Consider the following 15,583-nt stretch of genomic DNA (forward strand, 5'->3'; position numbering starts at 1 on the left):
AGACATGGCTGTGCAGAGCCATGCTAGACCTGCACCCAACTTTTTAAAGTCATCTCCGAGGCCAATCAGAGCCAGGTCCAGAAGTCTAATGTTAGCATGGAGGCTAATGCTAACACAGCTAATACAATATGCATGAATTTATATGAAATGAAACGGCCTGAGTGAGGTAGATAATGCTAAAGTGGTAGGCTAAATGCTAACTTTAGCATGTTGACATGTATATCATAAAAAAGTTTTACATGCTAAAGCCAGTATAATCTAAATGCTAATTTTGGTGTGCTTATACGTGTTGGTAAAAAGATCACATCTATAGCATGCCAATTCGTCTTGAAAAAGAAATACATATATACCCTAGTCATAACTACATGTAAAGTAAAATATACTGGTGTTAGCATGCTAACATGCAGGCTGTAAAAATATGTAAACTTTAGCATGCTAAAATGTGCACACTAAAAATATGCTGATAGCATGCTAATGTGTGCACAGTAAAAATATGCTAACGTTAGCATGCTAACATGTGCACAATAAAAATATGCTAACTTTAGCATGCTAACAACTGTACATTAAATATACTTACACTTTAGCATGGTAGTATGCGTACAATAAAAAAAGTTAACATTAGCATACTAAAAAGCACAGTAAAGATATGTTAACTTAAGAATGCTAGCATGTGCACAGTAAAATATGCTAATGTTACTATACTTATACCCATTACATAAAATACAATTATTTTATCATTTTTACATCTGTACATTAAATATCTATACACCTTGCAATACAATACAATACAATACAATACAATAACTTTATTTATCCCCGAAGGGAAATTCAATCATCTGGGAGTCTCATCTGTTTACTTTAGAATTATACAGTCTAATTGCTGATGGTATGAAAGATTTTCTAAATCTTTCTGTCCTGCAGTGCAGGGATAGGAGCCGTCCACCACCGTTGTTTCTTTACTCACTGAGGGAGATATGAAGTGGATGATCCATGTTTCTCAGAATGGCCTCCACCTTGCTCAGTGCGCGTCTCTCCACCTCATCCTCCAATGAGTTCAATTTGATTCCGACCACAGAGCCAGCTTTTTTAACCAGTTTGTTCAGACACCTTGCATCCTTGTGTTTTACACTGCCTCCCCAGCAGACTGCAGCATAAAAACAGAACACTTGCCACCACAGACTGATAAAACATCTGCAGCATCTTACTGCAAATGTCTACTGATCGGAGTCTTCTGAGGCAAAAGAGGCGGCTCTGCCCCTTTTTGTAGATGAAGTCTACGTTGTTAGACCAGTCCAATTTATTATCCAGGTGTACACCTAAATATTTATATGATGTCACCACCTCGATGTCCACGCAACAAGTGTTCACTGGCTGAAGAGGGGGTTTGGATCTGCGGAAATCTATGATCATTTCCTTTGTCTTTGAGGTGTTGAGTAGCAGGCAGTTTTTGTGATTCCAGTCAGTGAAGGCACTTATCAGATCCCTGTATTCGGCTTCATATCCATTTCTGATACATGCCACGATAGCAGTGTCATCTGAGTATTTCTGAATGTGGCAGGACTCAGTGCTGTATTTGAAGTCTGATGTATACAGTGTGAACAGGAATGGAGCCAGGACTGTTCCTTGTGGAGCCCCTGTACTGCTCATGAATGTCCCAGAAACACAGTTCCCCAGCCTGACAAACTGTGGCCTTCCTGTCAGGTAATCTGTGATCCAAGAAACACAGGAAGGATCCACTCCCATCTCCGTGAGCTTGTCTTTGAGTATGGTGGATTAGATGGAGTTGAATTCGTTTGAAAAATCAAAGAACATGATTCTCACATAAACTCCAGTTTCCTCCAGATGAGACAGGGCATGGTGAAGCATGAAGAGGATGGCATCATCCACTCCAATGTGTTCTTGTATGCAAACTGCAGGGAATCGAGTTTGTCTTTGACCTCAAACCTCAGTAGGCGTAGAATCAGCTGCTCCAGAGTTTTCATGATGTGTGAGGTAAGGGCAATAGGTCTGTAGTCATTCAGTTCAGCCGGACATTTGATTTTTGGTACTGGTACAATACACGATGTTTTCCATAGAGCAGGCACCCGCCCCAGCTGTTGACTCAGGTTGAAGATCCTGTGGAGAGGTTGACACAGTTGTGCAGCACAGTCTTTAAGCAGCCTTGGACACACACCATCTGGGCCAGCTGCCTTCCTAGAGCAAAGTCTCTCAAGCTCCAACCTCACCCCTGTCTCTGTGACAGAGAAGGGTACAGGTGCTAGAAGTGGCTGCAGCTGTGGAGACATGTGTAGGAGATGGAGAAGGAGAAGGAGGAGCTATAGTGGGAATTTCCATATGTTGAGGAGAAGAAGGAGGAGGAGCAGCAGTGGAAAAAGGTGTGTCCACAGTGTCAAATCTATTGAAGAACAGGTTGAGTTCATCAGCTCTTTCCACATCACCCACTATTGGCTCCCTTTTCTTTTTATTGTTATGTCCAGAGATGGTACTGATTCCTCTCCACACATCACGGATGTTGCTGTGTTGAAATTTCCTCTCTATCTTCTTTTTGTATTCCAGCTTTGCCATCTTCAGTCTCCTCTTCAACTCATGTTGCACTTCTTTGAGCCGTTCTTTGTCACCGTCTCTAAAAGCTTTCTTTTTCTGGTTGAGGATTGCCTTTATGTCGCTTGTTATCCAGGGTTTGTTATTGGGGAAACAGCGAACAGTCTTTGCAGGTATGACTGTGTCTCTACAGAAGTTGATGTACTCAGAAAACAATCAACCAGTTCGTCAATGTTCATACTGTCCTCATCTGTTTCCAGCAGCACATTCCAGTCTGTTGATTCAAAGTAGTCCCTTAGAGCTTCACTAGCTTAAGGAGTCCATCTTCTGATTTTGACTTTAGTTGCAGGCTGCCTCAGCACACAAGGTTTGTAACAGGTCTGCAGATAAACCAAGTTATGATCTGACCTGCCCAGTGGTGGTAAGGCAGTGGCTCTGTAAGCTTGTTTGACATTGGCATACAGCAGGTCTAGAGTTTTGTTTTCTCTGGTAGGGCGGTTAACAAACTGTGTAAATCCAGTCAGGTGAGAGGAGAGGCTGACATGGTTGAAATCTCCTGATATCATTACAAGTGCCTCAGGATGTTGAGTCTGTATCCTAGCAACAGTATCATGCAAATCATCACACGGAACCAAATCAGTTGCCTTGGGTGGAATGTATACAAGTATTGTTATGATATGACTGAACTCCCTTAGAACCTAATATGGCCGAAGGGCAACTGCCAACAGTTCAATATCTGGACAACACAACTTCTCCTTAACAGTTATGTGTGAGGAGTTACACCATCTCTGGTTAACAAATAAAGCCAGACCCCCTCCTTTCTTCTTGCCACTAGCTTTAGCATCTCTGTCTGACCTTATGAGAGTGAAGCCAGGTAGATCCACAGTTGAGTCTGAGTTGTTTTGATTCAACCAGGTTTCAGTAAAACACAGGAGACTGCATTCACAGTATGTTTTGTCAGTCTTCACCAATGTCTCCAGCTCGTCGCTTTTGTTTGGCAAAGAGTTGACGTTTCCCATGATGACTGATGGAAGAAAGGGCTTATATCTCCATTTCCTAGCCTTCACCTTTGCACCAGCACGGCAACCACGAAAACACCTCAAGATGTCCACTGGAATTGGATGTTGTTGTCCAGATTTGTTCTGTCTCAATGAAAGAAGCTCCTCTCTTGAATAAACTCTTCTCCCAGCAGAAACCTCCATCAGCAGCCGACAAAACACAACAAAAATATGAAAAAATATAGCAAAAATTGAAAACAGTTAAGAGACACCAAACTTTGCAGCCACTTTCAGAGGCGCAGGTTCCAGAATGTGGACCTTAGTGTCTCTATGCAATAATGTAAAAATGCTAACTGTAGCATACTAATGCAAATACAATGCAGCTACCTAAACTGTCCCATGCTTATATATGTACAATAAAATATGTCAGTTTTAGACTGCTAACATTCATTCAACCTAAACACAGCTAGTCAAAATATCTTAACTTTGACATGCTAAAAATTGTCCAATAAAACACATACAAACAATATGCTAACTTTAGCATATTAGCTTGTGTAGGTTAAAAAAAAGTTAACTTTAGTATGATAATGACCTTTTGCTACAAGTACTGTACTCTGCGTTCTGTCATTTAGGAGGTTAATGATTATTGTGTTATGCTAGCTTCAAAGGATGCTAAAATGTGGTTATTAGAAAAAACACAAAGTATAGCTAATGCTAATGCAAATGTCAGTGGTTTTACATTTTCTTACTTTTGTGTGCCTGTTTTCTATGTAAAATGTTTCAGTCATTGTCTTTATTAACCTAGTTTTTTAGTTGAACCTTGATTATTTTCGGGGATTTGGCCTACTGTGTGACATCAAGCCACAAGTCAAGCTGAGTTTCACCACCTTAAACCTCTAAATGTCATTAAGCGTCTATGTGGGAAGTGGTTAGCTTAGCTGCCCACAGCAATGAGCGGTTTAGTGGTTTGACTAGAGGTTAGCGTGTTTCTGTGTGTGGGTGGTAGTCAGTGTTATAGATCTCATATTCAGTCATCATTAGTCAGTGTTCCTTGTTTTGCAGAAGCACTATTACAGCAGAGAGAGACACTGAAAAAACAGACATGTGTGCACACAGCGTAGCAGTTGCTGGGAGAATTTGCATATCAGTAGACTGAGTGAATCCATCTGTTCAGGTTTGCAGTTGATGATTTACACAGTTTTCATTCTCCTAAAGAATAATGTTTGTATTCAAATGTATTCATAAAATCAGCCGTCTGATGTGTTTAATCTTACAGTTTTAACGGGGTGATTTTTAAGTTTAATAAGTCAAAAATCCTGAGAAAACAAGTGAAATTTATATGCAGTCACATAAAAACTGAAAAAGACAAAAATACATGGATGTGTGTCCTCTTAGGGCTTCCATAGACATCTCCTAAAATACTCTTTTGGCTTACATTGGATGTTCCACAAAGCAAATATGAGCACTATTTACATGGAACATTTTAATTTCATCTGATTAGGATGCCTCCATGTCGCCTTCCTTTGGAGGTTTTCTTGGCACATCCAACTGGGAGGAGACCCAGGGCAGACCCAGATCTCACTGGTGGGATTTTATGTCCCATTTTGCCTGGGAACCCCTTGGAATCTCCCAAGAGGAGTTGGGAAATGCTTATGGAGAGAGGGCTGTCTAGCCTGCTGCCATTGTGAGCCAGCCTAGAATACGTGGAACAAAATAGATAGAGACAATATTGTGGCGCCATATTATTTTTACACTTTGCAAACCTATGCCTTGTACTATAGTTGCATTAAAGTGCATTTAAAAGAGGTTTCTGATAAGCGATACTTGTCAGTTACATTGATGCATGTCTGACGCTTGTGTTTACTAGAATATTTGCATACTGGGGTTTTGGACCGACTAAAAAAATCGTATGCACAATTTTTGCTGACTAAATAGCATGTTGGTTAGAAACTTTGTCTTTTAAGAACCCTGCAAGACTAGAGTTTAATCTGAACAGATGATCTGTGATGTGTTTTTCATTAAGGTTTTAGCTGAAGGTTCCCACCTTTACACTGCCTGTATATGTGAGGAAGTGCATGAGCACTTGTGCATTTTAGCCTCTGTCAGTTCCTCTTTCAAACAGGACTGTCATTTTTCTCTTTCACAATATCTGACAACATCACAACCACCGCCTTGTTATTCTGGGAACACACACACACAAATACACACATAGAGCATGAAGAAAATAAGACAACAAAGACTCTGCAAGCCCTGACATGATGCTCATGGACACATCAGCTCACATATGTGTGAAATCAGACGTTATCTCCAGAGACATGGCGGTGATTTCTGAGAAAGTCCTGGAAACACTGTTTGTGAGCGTGTGCAGCCAACGGTTAGCCGATAGACACAACAGACACAAAGGGCTCAGCTGTTCTCTCCCTCTCTTCATGTCTCAGCCGTAATCTCTTCCTGTAAACTCTCTCTGTGTAAACAAGCTGCACCAGGACACACTACATGCTTCAATACAACTTATACCACACCATCTATTGGTTTATGTACAATAATACTCTGTGTACAGAGCAGACTATACAGTGTTTACACTGCTGATGCAGCTAAACATGGAAGAGATATAAGGAGGCTTTTTATTCAAATGATCTCTTGTGGATGGTTGGTGCATCTATAATAAATGACAGAGTCTAAATAGGAAAGACAAAAACGTACAAAACTTCAGTTTTCAAAGATCAAATACAACACTAGCTGTCTTTTGCTAACAGCAAAAATGGAAGAAGCAGTTGTTGGTTTTCAAATGAGACTCTAAAAAGCTGCATCTATGCAAAAAAAAAAAAAAAAAAAAAAATCTGGGTAGAAGAGGAATGGGTAGGACAGGCACACGCTTGATGATTCCCAAATCTCAAAGGATACTAAAAATGTGGAATCTGCATAAAAAGGGCAGTTACAAATGATTTTCCATCTTATAATCCTCCAAATGCACACTAGATGACTTGGCCAGGGAGGGAAACCCTGCCATTTGTAGTGACAATGTTACAGTGAAGATTCTGCACACAATTCTCACAGAAATGCGTGATCAAGTGTGACTTAAGAGGAAAACAAACATGGAGGATGACTGAAATCCTCACATGGCTGTCCTGGCATGCCTTTAGCTTTCAAGAAAATATTTTTTAAATGTTGAAAAGAGTATCAGGGAAATCTTGGCTTATGATTACGTTTGTGAGCTGTAAAAGTATGTGACATCCCGGTCAGCTTGCTCTAATAGGTCTAATAGGCTGCATAGGAGTAGGGAGCAGTTAAATAATGGTGTGGATGACACATGACAAAAAAGCTGTTTGTAATGAGCCTTTACTTGGGACCCCAATGTCAAGGGGGTAAATCGAGCCTAAAGTCAGGCCAGTGTAGCCAATTTAAAGGGCACAAATTCAGTTAAGTTACTGAAATGTTGCCACTGCTTATGTGCAGCTTTCTATTTAGTTTGAGGCTTTTTCCCTTTATCTTAGATAGGATGTTACTAGAGCAGGAAATCAGGAGAGAAAACGGGGAATGACAAGCAGGAAAGAAGATGCAAGTCAGGCTTAAACCTTGGGCATTTCTTATGCTACTCTTCCCCCCTTATTTCCTGTTTCTCTTCAGCTGTCTTGCTATCTAAAAAGGCAAAAAGAAAGCTCCAAAATAATGAAAAAAGTAAAAAAAAATTACAAAAAGTTGAAAACCTAACTTTGTAAGGATGTATATATTAGACTAGACCAGTGGTTCCCAAATGGCGTGGTGAGGCACACTGGTGTGAGGCAATTCTAGCTGTGCTGAAGGAATTTGTGTAGCCATACATTATTACCACAACTACAATAATGAACGATACTATAACAAGTATTGAGGAGGCTTTTTAACAAGTTTATGAAAATGGTGTGCCTTGAGATTTTGGCTCCACTGAAGTGGACAGTTATCTACAGAATAAATCAAATGTATCAGATCATTACGCATTCATGGCAGATGTTTTATAAAATCAAACTTCTATAAAGGGAAGCAGAGAAAGCAGGAGTTGGAGTGGGAGAAGTGAGAGTACCACCTGGCATTACCCACATACTGTACGCCTGCTCTCTCTGTGCGGCATCAGACTGTCTGCATGTGGTAACTTTACTCCCACCCTGGCACACAGCAGCAGTGGTGGTCTTGCACGTGTGTGTGTGTGTGTGTTTGCAGCAAGCTTAGCGTTGAGTGAGCGCTACTTCCAAACCTGAGGCTGGCGATGACCCCACAGCAGGGTCCACACACATACACAGACACGGCGAAACTATAAATGTGTTGTACAAACATTTGTTACAGCGGACATGTATATGTTCTCACTTCTGACCACAGTTCAACTGATACTACTTTTTATAGTTGATATTTTTGGATTATACCACAGTGCTCGGCCCTGATTGGCTGGCAGGTGTCCCTTTAAATTGTATATTGGGATATCTTTACACTTTATCCTCTCTTCTAAATCAGTGCTCAGATGTTTTTAGGATGCTGTAGCTGTAGCAACAGAAATAATTAAATAATTGACCTACTAGTTAAAGAATTTATAACTCTGTATAGTGTTGTTTGCATTCATTTGATAATGATAGCGGTGTATTTCCTATTATAATATGGTTTTTGCCTACCACACCATGTTTATTTTCATTTAGTTATTCTAATCCTGTGTTTGGTTGCCTTCAACACCACTTTAGAGAGAAGGGATGATACCAACATCATGTGTCATATCAAAATGCATCTTATCATATTGTATCATACCAGGTTAATTTACCACTTCAGGCCTGTGACTCCACTTTTGCTCTGGCAGTGCTCATTTTCAGTCTGAAGCAGGTTAACGCAGTCCAGTGTATTCAGGGCCCTGAGCGGCAAAAACACCCTCAGCATTAGCCTTTTTTTTATTGTTTTAATGATTTCTTGGTGATATTTCTACTAAAAAAGGAAATAAGAGTGTGGGAAATATTGGCGCATTAACTCATCAACCTCTAGGCCACTGATCATCAACTGGCGGCCTGAGGGCCACATCAGGCCCCCCAAAGCTTCCTATCCGGCCCCCAGAAGATCATGAAATTTAGAAATGGAGGAAGAAAAGATGATGTGTTTTAAAAGTATCTTTTTGCATTTCATGTCCGTAGCAGTTAGATCCATCCCAAATAAATTAATATTGAAAAAGTTTTAGAATGACTTACCATTTGGTCTGTTTTTACAAAAATTCACTTGTCAGACATTATTGGTAAATATATATTTTTTAAAGACTGGCAGAAATGTTTAAAAATGGCCAGATAAAGTGGTGCAAAGGGGTTAGAAGGTGGCAATAATGGGTAAAATAGGGAAAAAAAAGGGCTTAATGTATCAAAAAAGTATTACATATGGCAAAAAATAGTGCAAAAAAAGTAATGAAAAGGGGTTAAAAAGTGGCAAAATAGATGAAAAGTTGCAAAAATGGATAAAAGAGTGCCACAAAGAAAAAAAAAGGAGGAAACATGGTAAAAAGGGTTTATAGAATGGCAAAAAATTGGGTTAGAGAGGCATAAAGTATCAAAAATGAGTTAAAAGTGGCAAAAAATATAGCAAAAGGGGTAAAAAGTGGCCCACAGGCAGAGTAATTGTCAGGAAAGTGGCCAAAAGGGGTCAAAAGGGGCCAAAAGGGCTCTAGGCAATTGACCCCCTATGGTATGAAATTAACTGCAACATTTAAGTAACATGGTCATATAGTTTTCTTAGGGAGTTTTCTAGACTCCAACCAGAAGACAAGAAGTGATGTGACCTGAAAAACACAGGTGGCATGCTTGCTAGCTTTGAGACGTCCCGTTTTACTGGAGGATGTTAGTATTTAAGCTGTTACAGCATCCCAACTAGCCATGCATAGTCCTAACCTAAATGTCGCTCTCAACGGTTTTTGGAAGAAATAAAGTATGTACATTTTGCTGTCTTGCCTTGAGGTTTGTGTATACATACTAGTGAGCACAGTGAAATTTTTAAAAATAAAAATAAAGGTTGGATTCGCTGTCTTTTGCCTTGCATTTAGAATAATTTGGTTTCTGAGTCATTAAAGCACAGCAGAAGTAACCTAATTACACACAGAGTGAGTCCTCATCAATCTTGGCAAGATTACTGAATCATTTAGTGGTTTTTCTTTCTTCATCTTACTGCTTTTATGTGTGTGTAATTGTGCGTGAGTATAAGTGTGGCTTCTGGTTTATTCCTGTCTGGGCCTCTATGACTTACATGACTTAATGTGTTAAGCAGACCAAAAGGATACTTCAAGAGAGCAGTCAGGAGGGAGGAAGGAAAGAAGCAGAGAAAAACTGTAGGGGAAAAAAGAAACTTGTAAATTCTAATGCAATGAACCGGTTCCTTTCCTTTTTCTCCTGTTCCTATTCCTTTCTTTCTTGTTAATACCTTTCTCTCTCTTTCCATCTCTTTCTTTCACAGGAAAGAGTTTCACTCTGACCATCACAGTGTTCACCAACCCTCCTCAGGTGGCCACGTACCAGAGAGCAATCAAAATCACAGTGGACGGTCCCAGAGAGCCACGACGTGAGTGACACTGACTCAGAAATGTTGATATTTTACCTTCTCAGCTGCTTTGAAAAAGCGGAATCCCGCAGGGTTCAGTACTGGGTCCTGTATCACTCTCCACTCAACCCTCAAACAGAACTTCATAAATATACATTGAAGCTGCATTAAGCTGCATCACTTACCCACACTGATGCTGACCAAGGTCCAAAAAATATAATATTCTCTGAGGTTTTCTAGGGGAATAATATTTCAAATTAAGAAATTAAAGAGCCACAAATCATCACAAAAGGGCCAGAGCCATGCATTGAGTATCGCTGATTTATGAGCATGGGTAAGTCGAGGCTAAAATTGAGGTTAAGGCAAATAAAGCATGACCGGGGTCTTGATAAAACTGCAATCCTCTGGAGCTGGCTACGGCTGGCTAGACGATTTTTAAAACATGTCAGACAACAGATATAAGGAATATTTCAACCAATTTTTAAATACACATCCGCATACCTGCCATGCTTGGTAGTATTTTAACACTGGAGATTACAAAAATAAAATTTGCTTGATCACACTTAGCTTCAAAGGAGAATAACAAATATAAAAGATGATCAACATTCTCAGCAGGCTGTCCTGGCATACACGGTTAGAGACATCGGCTGCTCTGCTTGCTCTAAACTGCTCTCAGTTTCAGTTATTTAAAAGGCATTTTTACTCTAATTCCACATAGTTTAAATAGTGTTACAAACTTGTAAAGTGTATGTTAGATTGTTGCCCATTGTTTTGGTTTTGCAGCATAATTTACTGTCATTTTTCCCCAAAAGGAGTTAGAGCGTTTCCCTTAACCACACTTCAGTTACCATTTGAAGAAAGAGAGTTCAAACTGCTGGAAATGAACCTAAGATGAAGTTTTGCAAAGTCATTCAGCATTATCATCTGTCTGCAGACTCAGTTATGTCAAAGTATGGTGCAACTATTTCAAAACATGTTAGAGTTAGGATTAAGGCTCCAACCACAGTGATAATCCATATTTTTATCATCATTATGAGATTCATGAAACTTTGATCATCAAGTTTGACCACTGTGGTGATGTAGTCTCTTATTTTCTGCCAGAATTGTGTTGTTTGCTGAGCAGAGTTTAAATGTGATGATCAGTTAAAAGCTTCTGGGTCATTTTGTAGATTCAAAGTGGATGGACTAACTTCATGCTCAGTGAGGATGTGCTTCTAATCCCTGCAGACAAAGTCTCAGATGAGTGAGTCAACAAGGAACCTGATGCAACACTGAGTTCCTCTCCCACTCACTGTGGTGAAACGTGGGGATTTCTGAAGCTTATGGTAAAGCAAAGGAGAAAAACATACATTAGGAATAATTCTCATGCATTTTAAATGGGACTGAGCTAAGAGACGGTGGCCAGAGGAGTCAGGAGAGTCATGAGGTGACAGAAAGAGAGGAAGACTCCTGCCAACACCGCTCAGCTGTGAATAACCATCACTCGTCTCTAACTCGCCCACACACACACGCAGTATTAATACACACATGTACACTTCCCCCATTGGGAGGAAGTGCCTGTAACTGGAGCTCAGTCTCGGAGCTTTGAAGTGCAGCCAACGCCACAGACAGCGTGACAAACCGCCGCACACATACACACCCAGGGAGACAGGCCGACCCCTATGTGGCGCCCATCACCAGATTCCCCCATGCAATAGCAGACAGAGTGTTAATAATGTCAAGGCATTGTTATAGCCTGTGTTGGGCTCTAACTGTTACTGTAATCCCTGGATTATGTAATCAGATTACACGCATGAATTTATGTTGACAAATCACCGTTTCACGCCGTCTTTCCCTCCCCTCCCTCAGGTCATCGTCAGAAGATGGATGAGGTCAAACCGGGCACTTTGGCGTTCTCAGAGAGGCTTACAGAGCTGGAGCACCTGAGGCGGAGCACCATGAGGGTGACGCCTCCTCACCACCACCATCACCAACCTTCGGCAAATACTCGCCAATCTGCGGCGCTCAACTCCGCCACCTTCTCCAGCCCGACGCACTCCCAGATAACAGCTGGTAAGAGCCTAAAAAAAAAGATAGACCAAGAAGAGAAGCTTCTAGAGAAGCACCGATCCTGAGAATCAGGGCTGATACTAACACTGATGTTAAGATAACAATTCAGCTGTCTGCCAGGATTTTTCATCACTTCTTTTGGCATAAAACTCACATAAAACACTTCAGAGTTTGTTCAATAGCTCCCTCCTCCTAGCTGATATTTTTTCCTCTGAATTAGCTGTTAACTGTGCTAGATGTCAGCATTATACTTATCAACACAACATATAAACATCTGCTAGTAGAAAGGCCTTAGTGTCACTCTAAAACCAGAGATCTGTTCATTTTCAAGAAACACTTTTGAGCTTATGAAGCAGTATTTCCTCATTGCTCACTCCCAGTAAAAACAGAAAGCATAATTTGATTAGGCTCTCAAACCTATTACATGTGCAAGACAAACGGCTTCATCTCTGGTTTAATCCTTAACATAGGTTGTTTTTAATTCTATTATCTGAAAAATGTCTGCCTTAAATTTGTGACTTATTCTGAAAAAAATGAGCATTTTTTTTTCATGAATTTACAACTTTATAAAATCTAAAATGTATATTTTCTTTTAAATTTATGGTCTTTTTTAAGGTTGAGTTTTTTTCTTGTAAATTTAACATTTGTTTAAGCATCATTTTTTCTGTTTATTTAAAGCTTTTTCAGCTTTAAAATTATAAGGTTTTTCTCTTAAACTTTTAACTTTCTAAGATAACAAGCTTAGGGTATATTTTTTATTTCGCAAAATTTATGACCTTTTAAATGCTAAAAATGTCAGGGTTTTAATTATATATAAAACCTTTTCAACACTAAAAATATTTCCTCTCATTCAACTTAAACTTTAAAAAAAATCTTCTTAAATTTATGACTTTTTAAAAACCCTACAAAGTCAAATTGAAAATTTTCATTTTTTTTATTTAAAATATTTCAAAATATAAACATTCAATTTTTGTTCTCATAAATTCAAATTATTTCAACATTCAAAATTCAGATTTTTTTTTCTTTTAAATTTTTTAATAAAAAAAATCAGAGACTGAGGGTTTTTAAACTGACTATAAACCATTGTTTTTTTCAAATATTAATGACTTTTTTAAAAATAAACATTTTATTTTTTTTTCCTCATACATTGAAAACTTTTTATAATTTAAAATTTGTACTCTTTTCCTCGTAAAGTTTTGACTTTTCAAACTTAAAAACCTAAAATAAAATAAATAAATAAGAATAAATAATTGGCCCTAACGCCATCGTACGCCACTGGGCTCAGTTCATGCTACATCACTTACAGGGGTGATATCAGTGGATACTGATGTTTATTAATGTATCTGTGCACCCCTATATGGTTCAACCCTATAAAATTCTTCCTAAATTTGAATTATACTGATTTATGAAAGGAGCAATGACACCACAGTACAATATGGGCATGAAAATGACTTAAACAGCTCCTGTAAGTGGGTCATTGGAACTACTACTTAGGTATTTGTACAATGGCAAGTTTTAGATTAATAACGCTAAGATAATAAAAACCAGGCAGGTACAGATGACAAAAATCAGAATTACTGCGATCAAGGCAACGTTCTGATTGATAAAAACATGATTTTAGATGTTTCCCTCAGTGGTAAGAAGGTTTTGGACATTAGAACTAAATGCCAGTTTCTAGCTTCATGTTTACGTCCATTTTCCTGGTTTGACACACACCGTCTTTAAATGATGATTCACATCATACACAACAATACAAGCACCACTCATCAGTGCTCATGTGGTCAGAAAAGCCAGACATCCACCAACCCTACAATTAGTGGCTGACCCATTTAAACAACCCAGCTACCGCCTGAGCTTCAGTGTTGAGAAACTCCACAGCTGCAGTTTCTGTTAAGGCTCAGTACGGCCCATTAGGCAATAAGTCAGACCTAAATAGTGTTACATAAAATGTAAAAAAAAACAAAAAAAAAAAACAGGAAGCCTACAGATTAGTCAGACATGTCTTTACATGGGAACTAAGGCTTTGTTGATTAAACTGGCGATCCTTAGGTTTTCTACACGTCTACAAAACAAATGTCCTGAAAGATGTTATCAAGAGTTTTTGAAGTTTTTCTGCAACCAATGAGTCAGTGAATGACCTAACATGATAAAAAAATTAGATCATAATCATTGCTTGGGGATTACCATGAACACTAAATCAGGTCAGTTCATCTGAACATTCTGGGCCATGTGGTTTAATGGTGGACAGGCTGATTTGCCTCTAAAGGCAATGATGAAGAGTTGTTGAAACAGTATACTCATACATTACATCATTTTTCTCTAGAAACAACTCTGATTAAAGTGAGATGCTTTTGGATCATGTATTTGTACATAATCCCATTAATTCCTGTCATTCAGACAATGATTCATCACCGTCTGTGTTCCTCAGACCGTCTTTAAGTTTATTAATCATCTGATGATTATTTTTAAAGATACATAAAAAAACAACAGAAACTGCTTAAAACAGAGCAAAATCAAAATCAGTCTGGTCATACATTTATTGCAAAGTGGATTTATAGTCTTACTTGGCGGAGAAGGCTCTGCTCAGAAGATACTCCCTGGGTTAGTCAAGCAGCATGCATAGCTAGAAACCCCCATATGGACAGCTACATTTATGATAATGTGTATTGGATACATAAAAATTAGTTCAGAAGCAATTAAAACATAGTGGCGTGAAGCTAAGGGTGCAACAAGCTTGTGCTATAAAGGAGGAGGCTGGGATGGAGGAGCTTTGCTAGCAGGAGCAGCACCGTGCATCAGCATCGATGCAAGCAAGGGTTAATGAGAAAGATTTAAACAGCCAGCTAGTTGGGAACAAGGCTGTGATTGGCTGTGGGAGGCAATAATTGGGGTCAGCTGGCTATCAGCTGAGCCCGGCTAGGCGCATGACTTCCCTGTCCTGTATGAGCTAACGCTAACCTTCCTTCATTTGTCAATCCAGACATTTCAATGATGATATACTAGCAGTTTATCACTGGGTTGCTGATGTGCATCTGCTATTTCTCACCATTTCTCTTTTCCAGTCTGTCATGGTATACTCTCTATGACACAAAAGCATAATGAACTTGCCTCATATTTACATGTAGCAGCATAAACATGATTCTTTTCTCGTTTTGCCATTTGGTTTGTTTACACTCATGACTTCGGCTTGTGCAAAGCGCTCTGTGTCCTTATTGGTCAACATCACTGAAGGCACTGAAAGATTCTTGTTCATTATGGCACACTACACGGGATAAAACCACAATTTTGGGTCCTGCTTTTAATGGCTAAGAGAAGTTGCCCACTCTTCCAGTGTGACTTGGTGTAAATAAAAGGCAGGACCGTGGTAAAACCCTCTTGAAAGGCAGATTTGTCCGTTTGTATAAAGAAACAGTAGACCTGATGTGTAAATGTGTGTATTTGTCCATCCAGTTGCATCAAACCTCACTGTT

At 39.3% G+C, this 15,583-nt stretch overlaps 1 protein-coding gene across 3 annotated transcripts in view; it reads left to right on the forward strand.

The window, feature by feature from the left end:
- runx1 (RUNX family transcription factor 1) overlaps positions 1–15,583 on the forward strand; it is a 67,611-nt gene that overhangs the window by 45,056 nt on the left and 6,972 nt on the right. For all 3 annotated transcript variants that reach the window (XM_041781835.1, XM_041781837.1, XM_041781836.1), the window contains 2 exons: positions 9,981–10,085; positions 11,913–12,116. In XM_041781835.1, coding sequence (XP_041637769.1) covers positions 9,981–10,085; positions 11,913–12,116 — 309 coding nt within the window. The remainder of the gene's footprint in view (positions 1–9,980; positions 10,086–11,912; positions 12,117–15,583) is intronic.

Source organism: Cheilinus undulatus, linkage group 24 (genome assembly GCF_018320785.1).
Source record: "Cheilinus undulatus linkage group 24, ASM1832078v1, whole genome shotgun sequence".
In the NCBI taxonomy this organism is placed as follows: Eukaryota; Metazoa; Chordata; class Actinopteri; order Labriformes; family Labridae; genus Cheilinus; species Cheilinus undulatus.